We start from the raw sequence: 23,184 nt of genomic DNA on the forward strand, positions 1-23,184 counted from the left end.
TATTTGATAATATCCTTTCATATATCATCATTATACACCAAACAATTATATCACCTACATATCCAAATACATCTGTATAATTCATAATTCATAACATTATATATATATATATATATATATATCATAATAATAATTACCATGGCAGCGCCTTATCAAAATAACACCAAATGTGTCTTGCATGTACACCTGTAAATCATTACATATTCCAAGTTTAAAATTACATAGCTTAAATACTGTGGGAGTAAAAAAAAACAAACAAACAAAAAAAAAACAACCAAAAATTACCATAACAATGATTTCTCTGTCAAACACACACGAGAAACATGACAGTCACCCAAACTCTCTGGATATGCGGGAGTAAAATAATAATGAGAATAATAAATACACCAAAAACTAATCATTACAACTTATACTCTGGTATTATACGTGTGAATGGAATCCGGGACAAATGCACTTCTAAATCGGGTACGCTTTGTGCGAGGAGGACAGAGTCTGATACCTGATCTGTTCAGGCAATAGTAACCGTACAGACGGTGTGTTAAATCGGTCATTATCTTGTTTACCTTGACCATCATTCTTTCCACGTGTAAATCCTGTGCCACTGGCAATTCCAACCCAATGATATTTTGCCACTTTCGCGGTCTATCGATTCTATAGCCTTGTCCTTTTGTGTAAGATTGCCATAAAAACAAAATCAAGCTATACATGACGATAGATTTGATAAAGGAATTGTAGAAAAGAACCATCAGTGTTCTATCCAGCCTCAGTTTGCTCAATATATTGCCTGATGATTGAGGATGTATTTTGGACAGCAGCTGGTGACTGCATGCAGCTGTGGAAAAATTATGGAAATGAAATGCCTAATTTCATTACTTTATAATGTGATTTTTTTCATTGCGTTAGGGTGTTACCGATGATGAATCTTTATTTGCTGTAACCTATATAGATAATGAAAAATAAATATCTGAGCCAGAATTTAAGAAAAAAAAAACGCTTAAAGAGTATGATAATGGAGATTGTTTTTTCAGAACTGAAGAAATTTCAAAATCTAGAGCCAGTGTATATAAATGCATTCTGAGCTAAAGGTTCTCAAAAGGGGTATAATAGATGAAACTCAGACCGCCTAGGTGTAAAGGATGACCATGAAACCATCGATTTCGTGGAAACATTGAATTAAAACTACTGGGGAGAACATTTGTGTTGTATAGATGAACATGAATTGACCCAGTTGAAAAAGAAACAAATCTTTAATTTTTCAAATCTTATATTTCTTTATGAATAATGAATCCGAGTGGCGAAACCCTACAGATAATACGAAGTAGGGCCTATATTTTTGCAATAACAATAATTTATCTAATAAAATTTGATGGGCGATGCCCCATGCTAAAATTGAGATAAGGTAATTTTATCAAAGAAAATACAATGTTAACAGAGAAGACATTGGAATGCGATACCAATATTACGCTAATCATTTTACTTATTTTAATAACATGAGGCCTCCACGAAAGTTTTTCATCTTCTCTGATACCAAGAAAGTTTACATAGGATACACGATCTAATCGAGTATCATCAAAATAATTTCTGTGCTTAATATTTATAAGGATTTACTAAAAAGTGTATGCTTAATTTTCTGAAGGGTTTATGAAGATCTTATCCACTGAGTTACTTTTTTTTTCAAATCAGAGTTGACGGTGTCTACGAGAGTAACTGGGTTTTGATGAGAAAAAAAAAACCCACATTTGAATCATCATCAAAATGCATAAATGAGAATATGTCAGATGATTTGTAGAAATCATTAATGTAAACTATAAAAAGCAAAGCACCTAATTTATATTACCCTGAGGGACGCCACATTTAATATATTGAAACTTGAGTTATTCTCGTTCAGAGAATATTGTTTTTCGGTTCTCCTGAACCACTCCAAGGACTTCTCCCGTATGCCGTAATGAGACAAAATGGATTAAAATTTCTTTATTTTAAGCTGTTGATTTAAAGTTATTATAACTCGAGATGAATAACATTTTCCTTTGCTTACTTTTCTCCTTATTTTTCTCCTTTGCACTCTCAATCTCTTCTTTATTTTTCATTTTTAATTCTATGAGTTTTTTTCTCTCTTTGTTAGCCTACCGCTTTTACCCTTTTTACTTTTTATTTATAAAGATTCAATTTTGGGTACATTAAGCCACATTTCTGTCTGTTTCCTGTCAATTCATGTTACATGTAGTTTACTATAGCTGTTTTTCATTTTCTTATCTCTTTCAATTTCTGTCTATCCCATTGCCACTATTGGCTTCACACCTTTTACATGTGCATGTAATATGTATTTCCATTAAAGATGTATGTACATAATTTTATATGAATGAAACTTAATGTTTACGAAGAGAAAATGTAACTTTTTTGTGGAACACCAGATTTCGGACATAGGTGCACTGTTTGGATATTCAAGTTATGGTATCACTAGAAATCAGAAAATTTACGTGAGTTTGTGATACCCCATATTTTGCATGCACTCTAATTTCTTTCAAGGGGAGGGCTAGTAACTAATCAATGGGAATCAGTGGGAATGCTCGGGGATGATTGTTCCAATTCTAGTGGGATTCATTAAAGAGTCCGTATGAAAATCATTTGCTTCAGAACGGTCTCATATTCAAGTAATGTGTTGTTTAATTCCCCGTCACTGGATACAGGCATGCTAACCCGGAAACATTAAACTGCACATTACTTGAATATGAGACCATTATGAAGCAAATAATTTTCACAGAACAAAAAATGTACTCTTAAATGAATCCCCCAAGGATTGGAACAATCATCCCCCAGCATTCCCACTGATTCCAATGATCAGTTATTAGCCATCCCCTTTCAATAACAGACGATTTTTTTTTTTGGGGGGGGGCGGTCCCTATCATAAAAAGGGAAGACATTCAAGATTGAACAGATGGTACAGTATTGACTATAAGATGGTGTTCAGAACAAACAAATAATGAGTAACCTGTAATACTAAACAGCATTCAATTCTTTTAGAATTCAGAGTTCATTTTACACAAATTAGCTTCAAATTGCTGAGATATATGTACCTACAGTAGGTATAAAAAAAGCAACAAGATTTAATTTCGAATTTGTGAAGATGGTGTTTACTTTACTCCAAAGTAAGTAGCAACATCATAAATCTCCTCTTTTCAATGACATCCAATTTTTCCATTTCCAATGGTGTGGGGAAATGCAATTCACTCATAATTAGATCCCCTTCTCCGTATTCAGAAGCGTGCAATAAGAATCATAAACCACGCTGGATATTTTGCTCATACCAACTGTTTTGTTTTGTTTTTTGTTTTTTTTTCATCAAAACAGAATTCTGAAAATTCCAGACCTATTTTATTACAATCTCGGAATTTTCATGTATAAACTAACAACTAATTACCATCTGTTTTTATCCACATGTTCAAAAGGAACACTGTTATCCCACTTGCAAGAGTGACGCCTATATATAATATCACCTTCCCCGTACTCCCTCTATTTTTGCAAAGAAAACAATTATATTTACTGGACCCAGATATTGGAATGACCTCCCTCAAGATATTACTTCTTCTTTGTCTTTATTCACCTTCAAACGCAAATTAAAACAGATATTACTTAGTGCATACACACTTCCAAGTGTTTAGCAACTTTTTTTTTTTATACTCCCAGTCTTTTGTCGTTGTCCGCAGCTTCAAGTACACTTTTTAATACATAGCATTCCTTTTCAAACACCGCGAGATCCGTATACAGTTTGGTTTGTGATTACTTTATCCTTTATCGATTTTTGTACTGATATAATTTTAGTTGGTCAAGACAAACATATCCGTTCTCCGAATAATATATGCCTATGAATTAGGGAACCTACAGTTTTACAAGCGTTAAAGCTTTGTATGTAGGCCCCATCATATTTCTGATACTTATTTGTGACATCTTCATATGATATGACCATGTACATTTGTGTCAAGAATGTTTTTTTTTCTTCTTCTTCTTCAATCAAAAGACATGATTCTTGTTTTATTGTCATTAATTTTGTAATCTCATCATTGAGGATATGGAAATATCAAATTTGAACTGAACATCTTATTCATTCTTACACGGTCATGGATGGCTGGACAATGGGTCAAATTGGACTTGGGACCAAGTTTCAGTTAGTGAGACCAGCACAAATCCTTTGCAATTCACTTTTTTTTTTTAATGTACAGACTGGTGAGACATACCTAGGGCCCCTCTTCTTTGCAACGAAAATGGATGCTTACAAATTTTAGATGAACATGTGATTCCTGAATTAATGGAAAATTTTCCTGTGCAACACAGGGATGTGTTCAGACGCCTATGGTGGGCACAGGATGGTGCACCAGCCCATCGACTTGTTGCAGTAAGAAACAGATTGGCTGAGGTATTTGGAAATCGGGCGATTGCCTTGTATCATGATGTGGATTGGCCACCAGAATCTCTGGATCTGACTTCTTGCGATTTGTTTTTTCTTTGGGGTTTTTTCAAGAGCAAAGTGTTCATTATCCCTCATACTGACATTGCAAAGAGACAAAGAATCACTGATGAATTTAAAGCTCTACGCCATCAAGCCACAATGATTCGCAGAGCTATGCGTGAGATGTAGAAAAGAGCTAATCTTTGTGTGGGAAGGAATGGTGGCCATGTTGAGGGGCATGGGATGTAATGTTAAAAAGAGATATCCGAAAGTTGTGATTATTAATTTCATTATTCCATTTGTTCAGTTAATTTCTGATGAGGTGCATTGGTTCTTGCAGTGTCTAAACTTGGTCCCAAGTCCAATTTACCCCGCAAGTTGTCTAAAAAGAATGATTACTTCGCCATCCATGACCATGTATGCATAAATATCATTTTGAAGAGGAGTATTATATGCTGCTACTCACTTTGGTGTAAAGTTAACACAATCTTCACAAATTTGAAATCAAATCTTGTTGCGTGTTTTTTTTTTTTATACGTACTGTATAAACAAAGAGACCCTAATTAAAGGATTGACCCACCTTATCTGCCCACTACACATGTATTTTTTTTCAGTCCAAACCGATTTTGTATAATGAACTTTCAATTTCTCTTAGAATCGTATGCTCTCTATTTCAAATGTGCTTTCTGATTATCTTGCAAAACGTTGAATTTTCAATCGCCCATCTCAACCAAAACTATACTGTATCTCTTTAGAATACCTTGCCTGTTTGAAGTAATCTCTGTGTACAGATAGACCGCCTCCCCAAAAGAGAAAAAAAAACACATACTCACATACACACACACATTCATATGCACATACACACGGACACAAGATATAATAAAGACAACTGAACACACAAAAACAGAATTCATCCCGTCATTATTACTTGTTACAACTGAAAAAATAATGAACCAAACGAACATGCATGTATCACGTTGGCGATTACATTGGTCGTTATAAAAATATCGCACTAAAATGATTAGGTTAGTAAATTAGACTCTGTGCCATGAAAATAGACATTGAAATGAAGGTGGACTATTTGAGCTCATAGTATGTTTAATATGAAGCTCCTTGTATTACAGAAGTTAACATGAAGCATGCCGAACATTCCAATTACAGTAACTCATTCGATTATTCTGTTCAAAGTGATTCAAATCAGAGATAGGTTGGCATGATCAACGTCACATCGTGCAGAACTCTACAGAGCAGAGTTCTGTGACTGTACCATGGCCACCATGACGACGAAAGAGATAAGGGAGGGTGAGAGGGGCAAAAGGGGAATCGCTTTGTAGTCCGGGTTGCAAATTGGCAACTTTATTCGGTTGGCTGGTCAGAGAGATTTGGAGAAGTTCATTTGCTGTAGAGGGAGACTGGAAGAGTACATTTTACTGAAGGGGTGTTTCCCCATTACCACTTTGTATACATTGTACGGTATAGACCCGGATCGAATCGGCGGTGGGGGATCTTATCGGCGGTGAGGCAAAAATCCCGCCGATTGGATCTGGGGGATCTGATATACCGGCCAAACTCCGCCGATAAGTTCCGGCGGAACTTATCGACTGGCCGGAACGGATCGCCTGTGACACCGGCCATGCGTCGTGTGCCGCCCCAAACGCTGGCTAGGCTCACAAGTAATAGTGTAGCAAGCACCTCGCTAGTCTAGCGGGCGACGTATTTTTAGCCTAAATCAGTGATTGGCAGTCAATAGAGGGCGCGACGATGTGGAAGTCAAGTTGACTAAAAATACGTCTAGTAAGAAACCTCCGAATAGAGGCGTGGAACCGGGTGTGGCAAGGCAGTTGTCAGTCGTCAACTCTCGAAGTTTTATTGGCTGAGCATCGGATGTCAATCAAAACACGTCGCAGAGCACGAAGAAATGCTAGTCTACTCTCCTAGGTATACTACAGATAATCTTTCAATAAAAATACAGTTTGCCTGTCTCTTTCAGCTTACTACAGTATTTTTTCACTCTTCTCCATTCTTTTTGAGGTGTCACATCTTACCTTACTTCAAATAGAAACGAATGATGGCAATCAGTGCAACTGACTTCAGTTGTAAATCTATGAGGGTTTTGCAAGTGGAAACTACGCCCAAATTACTGCCGAGTGCAAACCTTCAATTATTGGAGTAAAGTCTACTTGATATTTACTTCAATTGTACGTTTCGGAAATGTATTTGATATCGACACTCCCCTTTGTATCTTTTAACCTTGAGTTACCATATATTTTGTATCAAACTTTGTATGATATGTGTTTAGCATGAATAAAGCTACCGTCAAGACGTCAATCTCTATATCGGAGCACCGTAGACTTTAAACAGGCATTTTCTGTGGTGTTCAATTGTGATCACACTGTCACGGAAGAACTCGTCCGCGGTAACATGGGAGTCCAAGGGGAAAACAAAGAGGAGCTGTGACACAAAAAGATTCCTGCAAAGCCAAAAGCCCAGGGGAAATATGGTGCATTCTTTGCAATCATGAAATTACGAGATGCCATCTATGTGGTCCTGGCAACAAGTAATGATAAACCGATTCAATCTGATTCACATTTCATTACAAATGCATATATGAGGACATCTTTGTGACCATTCTGTTTGAGCTTGTTTGCATGTACAATATAGTCCATGGGCCAGGCCAGATAATGGTACCACCTGAGGTGGCAATACCTTTTTGGTGTCATTTTGTTTATCAAGCTATGATAGCATTTCCAAATGAGTAGCTTAGTTGAAATGTTTTAGTTACAAAATACGTTGATGTGACAGCAATAATAAAAAGGTTAAATAGTATGCAGTAAAAATTGAATGAAAACACGCACACGTATTCATGCCTACACACGTGCACACACACGCATTGACACACACAAGGACAAGTATAATGACAAACATACACAAACTAAAAACGTCAAAAATAAAGCATTCGTGTATGTGCTGATAATCCCCTTTGAAATACGGCCCAAATCATAGATCAGCCCCTTCCAACTCTCATAACTCAAATGCATCAGACAGGCAGTTGTAAACCATGGATGACAGCATGTTTTACAGTAGGGCCTACTAGTAGTCGTTGAAATAATGGTTTAGTTTTCGGCCTATTTGCACACATATAGAACGCAAGGTTTCACTTCATATCCTATCATTCGATATTATTCGATAAGTTATTACTCTATTGTGGCACTTCCATCATGACTGGCGATGTATGTGTCGCTGGACAGAATCTATAGCTTTATAGAGGATCACATGTCCATGTTTCGCCATTCGAACAAAGTCACTTTCTTTGTCAGCTGAATTGGACATTGTGAAAAGTGTCTTTTTTTCAGGCAAACGTCTATCAAAGCAATGAAAATTCTGGCTTTCGTGCGCTAGCCACTAACGCAAGTTATTTATACAGATATTTGGTTGAATAGATGCAGAAAATCATGATGGATAAAGCTTGATAAGAAAAGTATTACAGTGTGCTGATAAAAGAGAACAGGGTCTTTCGCGAAGCGTAAAAGCGGTATCGTGTTTAACATCTTCTATGGAGTGAGAATGGTGAATCTCCACATGCAAGCGAAGCTTCTATGTCAAATCGTTCGTCACTGCATTCAGAGCAACAATTTTGAAAATTTCAATTCAGATGTCCTCATGCTCACTTGAGGTGCATCCATATTTAAAGAGTATGTTTTACCCATTTACGCCTATACTTCCTAGTCATATTTCACACTTTCAACAAAAATATAAAAAAAAAAAAAATTACTGCTGGCGCTCGCGCATTTCCAAACATTTACCTAATGTCTATACTTTGTGATGCCACGTTGACCTGCTGTACACCTCATTTTCATTCCATTCATTTTCATTTTATTTCAACACGGTAATAAAAAGGAAACTTGCTCAGCCATCGGCTGTTATTCTGCAAGTCCGTGCATGTATACATTATAACAGAACGAAACATAGATTCAGTAACAGCGTAATATATAGCAATGATTGAAATAAGAAAAAAGAGGAAAAAAAAATCACGAAGAAAAGGAAAAGTAAATCTACATATAACAGCATATGAACAAAAAAAAATACAGACATTGACAAGAGATTGATATAAAACAAATGTCAATAGTACTCATCGCGTAACATAATAGGAAACGTTATGATAATTGATATGATGTAATATGATATATAACGCAGTGGATATCAAACTAGAACTGCTGCTGTTTCAAATAAGACCTGAAATTATTGAAACTCATAATCTTGATATTATCTGGGAGATCATTCCACACTTTACATCCCCTGTACTGTAAACTCCTACGTTTGAAATTAGTTGAAAATCTACATAACTCAAATTTTAACCTGGAAATATAACTTTAACTTTTCAACCAATGTATGACGTCCCTCGAAGCACTTTCTGATATATGGAAACCAGGAAAATAAGATATAGGAATTACCATGAGCTACCAACTATATAAGCATGTACACAAATTATTCGTGGATGTTTGATTTGACAACCGTGAAATTGGATAAAAAATGATCATCACTTGTCTTTTCCGGCGCTTTGGCCATGGTCACATATTGTGCGTGTTATGCTTCAGTTTCGTAAGTAGGTCGTGCTTTTTTTTTTTTTTTCTTCCTTTGCGTGTGTGTGTATGCATAAGCCTCATTGGTTAGCTTAATTTTCTGCATTGGCATGCATTCGGAATGGTGAGAAAGATGTCCTCATTTGCATTTGTAAAGAAATGTGAATCAGATTGAATCAGTTTATCATTACTTGTTGCCAGGATCACATAGATGGCATCTCGTAATTTCATGATTGCAAAGAATGCACCATATTTCACCGGTGCCTTTGGCTTTGCAGGAATCTTTTTGTGTCGCAGCTCCTCTTTGTTTTCCCCTTGAACGCCCATGTTACTGCGGACGGGTTCTTCCGTGACAGCGTGATCACGCGGAACACGACAGAAAATGCCTGTTTAAAGTCTACGGTGCTCCGATATAGAGATTGATGTCTTGACGACAGCTTTATTGATGTTAAGCAAATATCATGCAAAGTTTAACACAAAATATATAGTAACTCATGGTTAAAATAATAAAGGGGAGTAATGATATCAAATACATTTCCGAAACGTACAATTAAAGTAAATATCAAATAGACTTTACTCCAATAATTGAACGTTTGCATTCGGCAGTAATTTGGGCGTAGTTTCCACGTGCAAAACCCTCATAGATTTACAACTGAAGTCAGTTGCACTGATTGCCATCATTCTTTTCTATTTGAAGTAAGGTAAGATGTAATACACCTCAAAAAGAATGGAGAAGAGTGAAAAAATACTGTAGTAAGCTGAAAGAGACAGGCAAACTGTATTTTTATTGAAAGATTATCTGTAGTATACCTAGGAGAGTAGACTAGCATTTCTTCGTGCTCTGCGACGTGTTTTGATTGACATCCGATGCTCAGCCAATAAAACTTCGAGAGTTGGCGACTGACAACTGTCTTGCCACACCTGGTTCCACGCCTCTATTCGGAGGTTTCTTACTAGACGTATTTTTAGTCAACTTGACTTCCACATCGTCGCGCCCTCTATTGACTTGCCAATCACTGATTTAGGCTAAAAATACGTCGCCCGCTAGACTAGCACCTCGCGTGCGTTCGCCTCGTTCTCCTGGGCACATCTTCCTTGAATCGCGTGTCTTCGCATTATTCTCCCCGGGCACACGAAGATAAGTCACAATTAAACCTTTGCAATGACACTGTTTGACACTTGGTTTGGTAGAAATAAGACATGCATGTACCTTTATGAATATGTTGCTAAACCGCATGCAGTCTGATTCAATTACATTTCAATTTGCACTTCTGTTGTTTTGTTGTAGGTAGAACACGATTGGATCTGGTTGCTATAGAAAACAAAAACAAACAAAAACATTATGTTGTCATGTTGTTCATAAACTTTTATTACATTATGAAACTCCCTTATTTGCTAATTGCATACACACTAATAGTTATTTACAACAAATTCATCATGGTAAGCTCACACCTTACAAACTAAATGTATCGAGAAAGAATTTAGGCAGAAGTAATCGGTGACTGGCCTCTGCACACTCGTGGCGACTGCAAAAGAAATCTAGGGGAGTGGAAAAAGCACAATGGATTTAAGTCTCTTTGTGTTTTGCCCTTTTGAAACAACGCATACTTGAAGTCAGTCATTTTCTCCATTCTATAATCACAGGTGTGTATAAAATGAATAATGAAAAGAGTGTATACGGAGATACACGTGATATGATATCTCCACCAGGTATTTTTTATGATTTCACGCAACAGTATATGCGTTTCTATATGCTTCTCAAAGGTACCCTTCGTTTTCAATAAAGTGGCGAATAGATTATAGGCCTACATTAGTTGAATTTTCCGGTCTAAACATCATGAGGATAATAAGTCGGGATATCATGAGCTGGAGTTCGTACATTGATTCAGAGCGTCGTTTCCATCTCGCTGTCCAAACTTTGAACTTTAGATAATTTTCAAGGACAGATGCGACCTATAGAAATGGCATTGGGCATATTTGTATCAACATTTACATGGAATAGTTTCAGTTTATTGTGTGTCCTCAAGGCAATTCAAGACGAACAAAAGTATGGACGAAACACGAGATACCAGCGACGACGGCTTTAGTTGGATTGGTTCATAGCCTGCATTAGAAAATATATAGATAATGATACATTTTCGTTATCATTCTCGTATAACATTATACTTGTCATCGGGACTAAGTTCTTTTTTTTTTTCTTAGTCTTCTACCAACAGACCTGTACCAATAACAGTCACTTTGTAATTTCACTTTCTACACACCAATAGAGCAAGTGTTGTAGTATGGCAACGTGCGCTGAACTGTTCGCTATAACTCCACAGAACGGCACAATGTCATGTTCATCAAACCTGTTTTTATTTGAACTTTATCATCAATGTGCATTCTTCATAGAAAACTACACGAGTAATACCCAGCGACTTGGTGTCATGGCAGCATAATCGCAAGTAGAGTCATGCATTGATACTTCCCTGTTATTTCCTTTCACGGCAAAAAAAAAAAAAGAACAAAAAGGGGTGACTTTTGTGTTGTCTCAATAATAAAGCATTGAAACACATTATATACTTTCATCATTTTGCCAAACACGGAGTGGACAAATATCAAGAGAGAAATACAGCGCTTTGTACTTTGTGATTTAACTATAGCATTAAAAAGGTACATACATTCTTTAAAATATACAAAACAGAAAAATACACTAACGTCATGCATCCTTGATATCATCGTAGGTACGTTGTATAAAGCAATTGCAGGTCCGCGAAGCAATACAGATCCTTACCATTATAATACATGCATAATATACTGATGCATGATGATTAAAGCGCATAGCAATACCAGTGTCCTTTTATAGAGTCTATACCGTATCCACCATATAATACTAGTATTCATATTGCGTATAAGACAATATAACATCAGAACGATTTGAACTGCGACGATGTGGGACTGAGTTCTACCATACTGCCTTGGTTGATTTTTCATGATTGCCTATCGTTGGGCCTAGCTGACTAAACTCAAGTATATAGCTCCTTATTAACGGTGGAGAACTCTCGCGCTGTCAACCCTTTCTTTGCTGTTAGTTTGAAACAAACCTATAGTCCAGAGGACCTTTACTCAAAGAAAAATGAATCCCAAATACACATGTGGATTTATAGTGAATGTAGCAATTAGTAGAACACAATTTCGTCATCAGTGCAGTATGGGGAAATCAGACACTCCGTTCAAAAGTTATGCATTGTTAAAGTTTTGGTGCAGCCACCGCTGGATGAGAAGACGACCACAGTTCGTGAAGTCACGTTACGATGTCACGATGTAAAGAAAATGTAAAAGGAATTCCACATGACTTTTCATATATGACATAGGATATATACATTATATTTTATGAAAAGTTTTTACTGACATAATAGGTAAAATTATTCCACCTGCTTTCTGATAGAGGTACTTATAAAGTCAAGTCTATTTCATTATGCTAGAGAAAATATTTTGACTTTTCTAAATACTTTTATATATATCGTTGTCCATAATAATCATACGTGACGTCACAAAGTTACTGTAGTATATAGTCTTCTCATCCAGCGATGGCAGCACAGAAGCTTTAAAAATTCATAACTTTTGAACAGATTGTCCGATTTTTTCTCAAATTTCGCTGATTATTTACGCATGGTGTTGCATTCACTCGATATGTTGTGTGAGGTTTTTTCGCCTTTAAGGGCTGATTTCTCAGTAGCCTGTGGATTAAGCTGTTTATACAATATTTTCGTGGCGCTAGCCTTCCACCAATGAGATGGTGAAAGGAACAGATATCGGGGAAATGATCCAATGGTTGCTGCATTACGATCGATCACTGGGTGCGATCGTCGGAAAGGCTTTAGTTGACTGATTGGCATGAATCTATTGCTGCCATGACGGAGAAAAATGTTCAAACCTGTAAAGTGATTTTTTAAATATATATAATGAAATAAAGTAATGACATCGGGTAGCATGTTTTTACAACAACATCGTTATTTTGCACAGAACTAGTGGCCATTACCAGTACAAATCTTTAACATTTCCGAAATTGGACATACAGATCATGATATTACATGAGAAATAGATTGCAATAAACATTCATGTTGCGGTTTGTTGGCCGTCATCATTAGACCTTCATATTCCATATTTTACGAGATGCCAGATTTAGTTACATAATTTTAGATCTTTATGGACGATTAGTACTTCTTTTGCTTTTCGGACAAAGTTTAGATCAAGATAACACGAGTTTCTAGATCTACAAGCAAGACCTCGAGTCTAGGTGGTACTGAGAATATTAATTTCTCATCCTCTATACGTTTCTGTACAATATCCAATGCAAAGTCATGGTCATTTTGTCACTAAATCCTTTACACATGCACAGCTCCCAGTTCCGGCGTTGTGTATAGACTATAGGCAGATGTGACCTCATGTTACAGTGTAAGTCTGATGGTTCAAGCTAGCTGAATGGTGGTTTGATTCGATGCCATTTGGCTACTTCTGTCCCCCTGGGCCGTAGCATCTCCTCCCAGTGGGCCGTGCCCGTTTCTCCGGAGCCCGGGCCCATTTCCACCTTGCCCACCATGACGTCACTCGCGACCCGCCTTCCCCGGTGGATCGCCAGCAGGAGAGAGATGTGTGGTAAGTCGCTGGATTCCGGGTGGAACAAAAATGGCTGGTTCCACACGGGGCTGGTGCCAGACCGTCTCTGCGTGCTGTGCTCGTCCATAACTTCCCGATACTTTAGCAGCCGAACTGACACGTAGAAATCTGCGTGAAATATTTGTATTCATGATAATGAAAATATTAACTATCATCTAACTTTCGTAAATGTTTTTCGAAAGAAAAAAAACTTTCGTATATGTTTACATTTGACAAAATGCATGTATCAATGTATGTCGTATAACGATAACTATCACAAGTTAATGCATTAACGTTTTTGCAGAAGATTCGTCCCTATTGGCCAAGAGACAGACAAGAATACAAAAGAATAGACGTTGAATATTACTATGAATAGAAAGTATATTGATTTCATTAAAAGATCTACGTGCTTTCTATACTGATAGTTGCTAATTTTACAATAACGAAGTAAGGAGAGTCTGCCTCTTGCTTGATATTGCTTATGTAATGGCTGATGGGACTGGCGAGTCTTCCTTGCAATGGTTCCAAAATATTTAGGCCTTTTGTTGTTGTTTTTATGTCAGCATGAAATTCAAGAAAATGATTGCACATTACACAAAAATCTTCATTTGTAATCGCAAAACATGTTTTATAGACTTTAACGCAAATATTAATGGACACACACACATAACAGAAACGATAAGAGGTTACAGGAAATCGATAGCGTGATGCAGAACGACAGAGAAAAGTCAGAAAAGGGTGGGAATACGAGAGAGATGATGAGCATGAATGCGTGAGAAGAAAAAACAAATAGATAATAAAGGATTAAAAAAGTTTATTAATCAAAAAGAAGAAAAAAGGGGGATCGAATAATGAGGGGATGAGGGGATCAGGGTGGGGCTGAAACTGACGAGACGTACCTCCGGTGCCCGGAACCACGGTGTCAACCATAAGGTTCTCCGCCTTCCGCACCATGACTTTGAGGCGGTCCGCTGAGGCCTGGTACTGCAGGGAGACAAAGAGGTCGCCCAGGTAGGGACTGCGTGACGTCAGCTCGGAGGTAGATTTGGAGCGCATCTGTTGCAGGCAGGGAAGTGACATCTGACAGTGATTTGAAAACGAACAGTTCCTACAATCTGTAAAACGTCCTCATAAAATATACTACATTACCATCTTGGTTAGACAAGGTCAGAGTCAAGTATTATTTTCTGTGCACCATTTCTGTTGTTTCAGCCGTAGTTGTGGTTACAATCATTTTCTCTTTTTTGTATGATTCTTTAGTAAATACTAGGTTTTCACTTGATTTGTATGATTTTCCCACGCACCTGCCAAGTGACGGTTCTGAAAGGTAAAAAAAAACAACAACAACAATAACAACTTCCCGCCCAAATGACGGATAAGGTATGAAGGAAGATTCTACTTGAACTTGAAACAATTCCAGGATGAAAATGATGTATATTCACATTTTCAATGTGTAGCCCGAATAACGATTCTACGGTAAACACATTCAATTTTTGCAAATCATTGATTTACAATGTGAAATGTGCCTTGTTCTGACATTTTGCGCTGAAATTGCTGTTCTTTGCTGTAAACTACATACTGCTGATACTCAAGTACCGGTATGTATCTGTTTACTGACGGTATAAAATTACAAGAAACAATGATTACGTATACGTCAATTAAATCGAATATAGAACCTCCGCACCGATAACTGTAAAAACAATGAATCATTCCAAATACAATTCAATGGGTCTGAAACCATAACTTATCACGCACATCTTTACAGAGACCCCCATCCGATTGCCTTCAGTGGTCAAAGAAGAAATGAGGGTCTTTGTAGAGCGTGTCAGGAATCCCTTCCTTCCCAAGTACTGTCCATTTCGATCACACATTAATATGCAGTTCCAATGGCATCCAAGTGCTAAACTTGGAAGAACCAGACCCATGACATGCCTAACAACGATCCACATTTCTCTGCGACCACTTAACCAAACTGAATGAGGTTTTCTGCAAAAAAAAAAAAAAAAAAGGTAAGATGTTATATATTAATTAGACCATGAAATAGCATCAAGACAGTTTAATCATATCAAAATTTAACATTGCGGAAATCCTATTGCATTTTTTTTTGGGGGGGGGGACGTAGTGATATGCTGTTAGAGAAACGGTGAAGTTTTAGTATACGCTTACCCGTTTGAGATTTTTCTTTGGAAGTTTAGTTCGCTTTGTACTGAATGTCCGCTGGAAGTCGAGAAGTCTGTCAGCCTTGTCTATAAGCTGATGACACTCGGCGAAAACCTCCCCGCTGAAACGGGCTTTGCGATTATATTTATCTTTGATGTAAAGTTTGACCTTCAGGAAACTGCTTTGCGCTTCTTCCAAACTCAACTTGCAGAACTGAAAGGACTCGTTGAAGTAGGGATTGAGGGACTTCCTCACGGCGTCGGTCTGGAAGCCATCCTTGAACTTTGGCAGCAGGCGCACCTTGAGGAAGGACGTGCACCCTGGGTAGTACTTCCGGGCCAAGCCGGATACAGACTTGAGGGTGACATAGAGAGTATCGTCCCGCGTAGACATGAAGAGCGAAAAGTGCAACACTGGTTTCTCGCACATCTCCGCGGGCGACACCAGCCAGTCGGAGTCATGTCCCAATTGATCAAGTTCGGGCTCCGAGGTCATCGACGCCAAGGAAGAATCCGACGACGACGGTGTCAATGAAGATACGGCCAATGTCTTCCGTCGTTGCGCATCGATAGCGGCCAGCTTCGGGCGAACCGCCGGGGCAGCTGTCCATGATTGCGACCTTACATATTCGGCATTCGACTGCGGTGACGAAGCGTCTATCGCCTCGTCGATCAGAGCATCGCTGTCGTGATCATCGATGGTAGGCTGCTGAGGCAAGGTGAGCCTCTTCGGGTACTCGTCCCTAGTTTTGTCTCTGTAGAAGTCGCTCTTGAGAGGAGTAACGCCAAGTACACGCTCCAGTTCCGCCCGTCTTTTCTGCCGTTTCTTCTTTCGACGAGCACGGAGAAAGTAGCACAGAAAGACGACCAGGGCAACGAAGCCAATGACTGCCACCCCAGCGCAGACTCCAAATATTACAGTCACTGCAACAATTAAACCAAAGAAAAACACAAATGAGGAGAAAATAAAGGCAAAACTGAAGGCACGTTTTAACAGAGCCTTTCAAACTAGAGAGTTACCACGACAACGTCCGGGCAGCGTCCGGGTAATCCTTCTTAACCTGTCCGTTAAAACGGTCCCCTCAAAATGTTGCTCGGATGTTGTCGCGGTAACTTATGCCTTTTGCTTTTGTAATCTCCTGCTGCTTGTTTGATTGTTCGAGGAGAGGAATTTTGTTTTCCGGACGTTGTTGCGACGTTGCCGCGGCAAGATCTGTTAAAACAGGGCTTTAAGCCCCAGTCACACTTTGTCGGATAGGCCCACCGTACAAGAAACGGGTGATATTTCGTTCATCAATTTTCTTCATCATTTTCATCAAATTTTGATGAAAATTGGTTTTGAAATGGCTGAAATATCCAAACAAAAACAAAGAGGTCCTAACAAAAGGTGGGACCCACCTTTTATCAGGATCACCTTGTTTTACTTTATTTTTCTGATATGTCAGCTATTTCAAACCAAATTTTCATCAAATAAACTTTGAATTCCTCTTGATAATTGCATGCTTTTCAATATTTCATAAATTACACAAATATTTAAAATCTGAATCCTTAATTTCAACCAAAGCTATACCATTTCTTCAAAGTTAGAGTTGTGTCAAAACGCGTTGAGTTTGAAATCCAAAAGCCTATACTATATACATTTTGAACAATATTGAAATTATATTGTTCTCTATCATGTCTACAAGCACAAACATGTATATTGCCTGATCCCGATTGTTTTGAATAATTTAATGAACAGAGGCGAAGCGTGTAGAGTTTGACCAAAACCTTCGCGATTGTTTTTATTTTCGCAGTGTGTGTACAAAGTGCGCTTCTTTCTATACAGCTTACTGACAAACTTAAAACGAAAACCAACATCGATAGACCGCAACTATTCAGGGCGAGTATTAGAATTTATCGCACAAATCCTTATATACATTTCAAGAGGATAATCGTCAGGTGATAAATCATGATATAAATCGTATTTGATTCGCTGCCCTGACCCAAAAAAGAGGAAAGCAATGTTTGTTCTGACGTCAATGGCTCTATTTGACCAGTAAAGAGAGAATGAGACAGAAAGAGAGGAGAGAGAGAGAGGAGGGGGGGGGGGGGAGATCCCTGGGAGAGAGATGGAGAATGGAATATCGGTGTAGCAGGAAGAGGTTTAAATAAAGGATGCAGATGTGTTTGTCATCTATGAACCGATAGTGTAAAATGTTCTGCGTTGTGTTAGGAGAGGGGAAAATATGACTAAAAGTATCATGGTCTCAATCAAAAGTACGATGTATCGAAAAATAAAACATGAGTAAAAAATTCATTGAATTCATGATGACATAAGTGCGACCTTTAACACGGAAGATACACTTGGTCATGTTGCTGTGCAAAATAGATGTCAATTTCATATTTAGACACACTTTTTGTAATCTACCACGATGTTGCCCAAGTATATTCATTGTAAGACTGTTGCAAATAAGAGAATTAATTAAGACCAATCCATTCAAACTAACATGGTATATTATCCAATACAATCTTATCGTTTCATTGCGTGTACTGACAAGAAAAACAAACAAACAAACTATACCGTCTTATATTATCTTATGAGATTTTGCAATCCCCGTCATAGACTCTGTACAGAACCAACACGTTCCCGTAGAGGCAATGGGTAACTTTTCAAGGTAATGAATATGGTAGTTCTGTTCATCGATAGTTCTGGCTACAACAAATATGTAATGTTTCAGAAAGCTTTTTTTCCAGTGAATGCCTACCATTTTCTTACTGTAAGTTAACTGCTTACTTTCATATTGAATATACACGTTCTGTTGGGAAAGATATTACAACATCACTTCTTTCACAATGATAGAAATTACCATCAAGCGAGAAAAAACTAACGAATGTCCTGAAGATCTTATATCTTGAAGAATGAGGTCCACTGTCACATTTCTGACATGTTATGAGAAACAAAGGTCAGTAATCAATTTAGATTCAAGAGACCAAAGTACGAGGAGCAAAGAGTGAGAAGGTGCCTGCCTTTACAAAAAGATCCTGTGATAATGAGCAGAGCAACAAGTCAAATGTTGAATAAATTTCCACAAGTTTACATCTCACCTTCCTGGTTTGAAGCGAGACAAAGAAATGTAATCAAAATACACTCTACTTCGTCCCGTATTCCAGGGAGGTGAAAACAGTGTGAGAATTCGACCAGCTGTCCGAGCAAGATAAATTATCAATTTGCGTTATCTGCATCAGTGTTTACCCAACAAAAGACAAGCCAGAGCACGCGCCGTTAATATTCGACAACTTCACTAAAATAACACTGAAGTATAAACGGCATACAAGGACCTCACTCGTTATGATGTGACAATGAGCTTATTAGTCATGTTACCAATTGTTTTTTTTTTTAATCACATTAAATTTTGTGTGAGGTAGACATCGCAGTGTTCCGGATGACCCTCCGGGAAATTTTTGGGAGCGAATTCCGGAAACACACCCAGTGTCATATAACTTTAGAATATGTGTTAAACACCGCTAATACTGACTGCTTCTCAAGGTCGCCTGATTTTCTTAGTTTTAGTCCAAGTAATATTAGATCATTCAAGTAAATCATTATGTTGTGCTCTAAAGGCAAGGAATGGTACGATTGGCCTACAAAATTTGACTTAATTTGGAATAATTTGTTTTACATGACAGCTATATTGTTTTAAAGGACGTATTGACGGCTTATACGCAACCAGGGATTCGACAGTTTGAAATTCCCTCAGAAAGATAAACTTTAGGCAATGAGGATGGAGTGTTTTGCCTACGAGAGGCACAATCGCTGCAGCAAGGGGACTCGAACCGTGCAGCGACATCGTGATTGAAAGTCGGCGGTCCACTGACCCACATTAAAGAACCCATTTTGTTGACATTCTATTTCGTCTATATAGTTCTGCTTTATGTTGAGGCGATCGTCAGTATTATATACCACTGAAATATTGTGATAGATAAGAGAGTGCATCTGATTCAAATGTACACTATACAGGGGCTTGGCTCTAAATAATCCATTTCTTTAAATAGGCCACTTTCACAAAACATGTAGGGCCTCAACCTCACATTACCTTCGGAACAAAGGTAACTAATGACAGGTGAAAGCTTGTCGCAGTTTTGCCCGACCTTTCAACGACTAGCACTGATGTATTATTGTAATGTGCATTTCTCTTCGTCTAAGGTCAGGTGATTATAGATTCAAATTCAACATGCATGACAGGTGAGAAAGTAGTTGATGCACACAGCAAGGTTTTAGCGGGCAGAAGTATGCAAACATTTTCATATTTCCTCGTTGGAATTGTATGCATTGTTTACTGTATACCATTAGCTGCTTCGTTTCAACCAGTTAAGAACTGTGTGTTTATCTTTCTGCAAGATTGTAACACACATACATTAAAGCAATCATCGTTGCCATGATAGGCAAGTCAAGTCAAATTCCCGAGGAAAGCACGCGAAGCACTTCCCTACTCGGACAACCCGAGTTGAGACGGAGTTTGCATGAAAGATAGCACGTCATCGGCAATAATGCAATGATATTGACAACTGAGGGCATAATTATCATCAGCTTTCCCAGCTCTTCTAACCATTTTCGGATCGCTAAATATGGCATGGTATGTCCAAGAGAAATGCTTCGCGTGTTTTGACTTGTCTTGCCTATGGCAACGATGAATGCTTTAATGTGTGTTACAATCTCTGCAGAAAGATAAACAGAGTTCTCCACTGGCTGAAACGAAGACACGTACATGAACCGTAATAGCTGTCATATTTGCTTACAACAACCCAAGTGATTTTTCCCTCCTACTTATCATCATGAAGGCAAAGGCATACAAAATGAAGCATGATTTAGTAAGAGGTTTTTCTGGATTACTCCGTTGCTGTATCAAACGGAATATTTGTACTCCTTTTCATTAATGCATTCACGGCAAGGCCCAACAGAAATTGTCCTCCTGAAATCAGTCCCCAAAGGAATCAATATCTTTGTTTTCCGGGGATTTCGGAGAAAATGATTCAGCTTCAGAATCTCAATTGCTCACACGAAGAGCAAATATTCCGTGCCTGTTGTGATGGCACATTTCTGAAGTACATAGCGACGGTATGCCGGGGCATGTTTGGTGAATTTACTTTGAAATATCAAGGAAATGGAGCTCCCCCCCCCCCCCCCCTTCCCCGGTATCATAACTATCATAAAGCATTAGTTGTGACTTACTTTTTGTTGGGCCTCAGGTTTTGTTTTGTTTGTGATTTTTCGCGCTTGTTGATTTTCGAGGGTATGTAGATATAGATATATTATATAGGGTTACAACCTATAGTATCGTAACCTTTGTGATTATGACCTTGACTTGATTATTCCACCAAGGATTTGGAATATCTGCTGTCTTCCTCTTTGTTGTACATAAAACACACACACACACACACACACACACGACAGGTGGATTGGTTTTAATGCCCTGGGTGAGAGAGTCAATGTCTTTTCCCATTATGGACAAATCTATCACAGTCTCGGACGATGATCATCATCATTGACATGCTTGAAGAGAGCCATGCAGGACTGCGCACCCATCAAGATATTTGATTCAACAAAGAATATAGACCAGCTGACACATACGTTTTCATACACAATTTTGAATACCACATAGACACTGATTGTACAAACTTCAATCAAGCATATGAGTTCGCTGTAAAATGAAAAAAAAAGAAAGCTGTCAAAATAAATTGTGTGAATATCCTGCGTGTCGTTATCTGAGATTGTACCTGCCCATTTTATATGCGGAGCGTCGCAGATTGCTGACTTCATGGATTGTATCCCTGCAATAGTCAGAATCTTTTCAAGTATAGAAACGACCGATATCACGACGTCACGATGATAAATGGAACTCAGCTTTCATTTGCTTTAATCCTAATCAGGTAATTACAATTTAAGTATTTTAACTATAGATCTCGGTCTTTCCTATGGACAATTGAGTAGAAGAATGGAGGGTTTTTTGTATAATTAGTTTGGTTTTCCACAACTACTTTTCATTCAGTCTTCGTTTCCTAATAAAATGCAGCAATTACTGGGAAATGCCATATTACATGAGGCCTATCTGCCACAAAAAAAAAAAGTTTTGTTGTAAGGACTAAGGACACGTTCTGTGACAACATCATCATTCCTAAACCTAACAATGAAGATAACACATAAATTTTAGATGTATCTTAAGAATAGGATTATGTCTAGCTCTATAGTGTCTATACTATACACAATAAAGTTCAGAAACAATGTGATTTCAGTCTGTAGATATTACTTTTTTTCTCTTCAAATCTAATGATTCATAAGGTAAGGAACTCTCATCATGCTTCCGGCGTATGGGTCTATAATTTACAGACAGTAGAAGGTATGCCTACATAATAAAATTTGTCGAACAACAAACATTGCTTTAATAATAGCATTAAAAGAAAATGTAATACTTTTACGAACAGGTTGGGAATGAATGACGCCAGAGCAGAGTATACAGTCAAAATACTCACGTTGAACTGCCATTCTAAGCAGATGTTACTCAAAGTGAAGACACAGCCAATGGAAGACACGACTGGGCCAGGCCTCGGGCAGACTTGACTCTGATGTCATGTGGAGATAGGGAAGGCGAGTGCGGGCTGGCGCCGCCAAAGCACTCTGAACGGCGACACCTCGAAAGCACGCCACACCACCACGCTCAGTGCGTCCTGCACCGCGCCACCACCTGTACGATGGGGCGTGCCTCCAAATTGAGATTCTCCAGCTTGACGCAAAGATTACCAATATTTCGCAGTGATTGAAGAGGCTTTCAGCCGATGAAATTATATTCTCTCAAGAGAGAAAATGGAAAGAGAAGTAGGATTGCACTCACATGAGAGTAGGATTTATCAAATGGCACAGCAAATTAACAAATCCATTGTCTCTTTTACGCAGTCGACCGTTATCACTCACATAGTGCATGGCGAAGTCCAAATGAGGTCATTCAAAAGAAGTAGCTTCCACATGAGGATTTGGGACTTGAGAAAATGCTGTCGGTCCACCTTTTGTTAGCAGCACATACTCACCCGTGCTAATAAAATCGCTCAACCACGGTGAATTCATTTCAAAGCTCCTTCGATTTAATTATCATGATAATGAGCTTTGGCTTTACTTGGACCATAACTGTTTATATAGCTCGATAAAGAGTAGATAGGGGTGTTGTTTTCTTTAGACGCTGTAAAGGAATTAAGCTGTTACGCATTAGATTAGGATTGTAAGAAGAATGGTCTCGAGAATTTTCCTTTTGATTCTACTATTTATTAATAATTACATTCATTCATTTATTTTTCTATTCATTTATCTCTCTATTTATCTCTTTCTGTCAATATT

General features: G+C 38.1%; 1 protein-coding gene across 3 annotated transcripts; it reads right to left on the reverse strand.

Moving 5' to 3' along the window:
- Positions 1-12,879: 12,879 nt before the first annotated feature.
- Positions 12,880-22,829, reverse strand: LOC140230685 (synaptotagmin-7-like). Of its 3 annotated transcripts, none has more exons than XM_072310827.1 (4): positions 22,768-22,829; positions 15,829-16,745; positions 14,562-14,718; positions 12,880-13,791 (listed from the first exon to the last, which is right to left on the reverse strand). In XM_072310827.1, exons 1-4 carry the CDS (start codon positions 22,796-22,798, stop codon positions 13,481-13,483), a joined length of 1,416 nt encoding a protein of 471 aa, XP_072166928.1. In that variant the 5' UTR covers positions 22,799-22,829; the 3' UTR covers positions 12,880-13,480. The 3 variants fall into 3 exon arrangements, with proteins under 3 accessions (XP_072166928.1, XP_072166926.1, XP_072166927.1); XM_072310825.1 differs by having other exon boundaries at positions 14,562-14,742; XM_072310826.1 differs by having other exon boundaries at positions 14,562-14,742; positions 22,329-22,816.
- Positions 22,830-23,184: the final 355 nt, after the last annotated feature.

This window comes from Diadema setosum, chromosome 7 (assembly GCF_964275005.1).
Source record: "Diadema setosum chromosome 7, eeDiaSeto1, whole genome shotgun sequence".
In the NCBI taxonomy this organism is placed as follows: Eukaryota; Metazoa; Echinodermata; class Echinoidea; order Diadematoida; family Diadematidae; genus Diadema; species Diadema setosum.

Excerpts from the sequence above, each read along its gene's own strand:
- LOC140230685 (XM_072310825.1), bottom strand. The coding sequence starts at position 22,798 with ATGACCTCATTTGGACTTCGCCATGCACTAT. Across the intron at positions 14,743-15,828 it reads CAAAGAAAAATCTCAAACGG|ATGTCACTTCCCTGCCTGCA; the intron begins GTAAGCGTATAC and ends AATCACTGTCAG. Across the intron at positions 13,792-14,561 it reads CGTGGTTCCGGGCACCGGAG|ATTTCTACGTGTCAGTTCGG; the intron begins GTACGTCTCGTC and ends TATTTCACGCAG.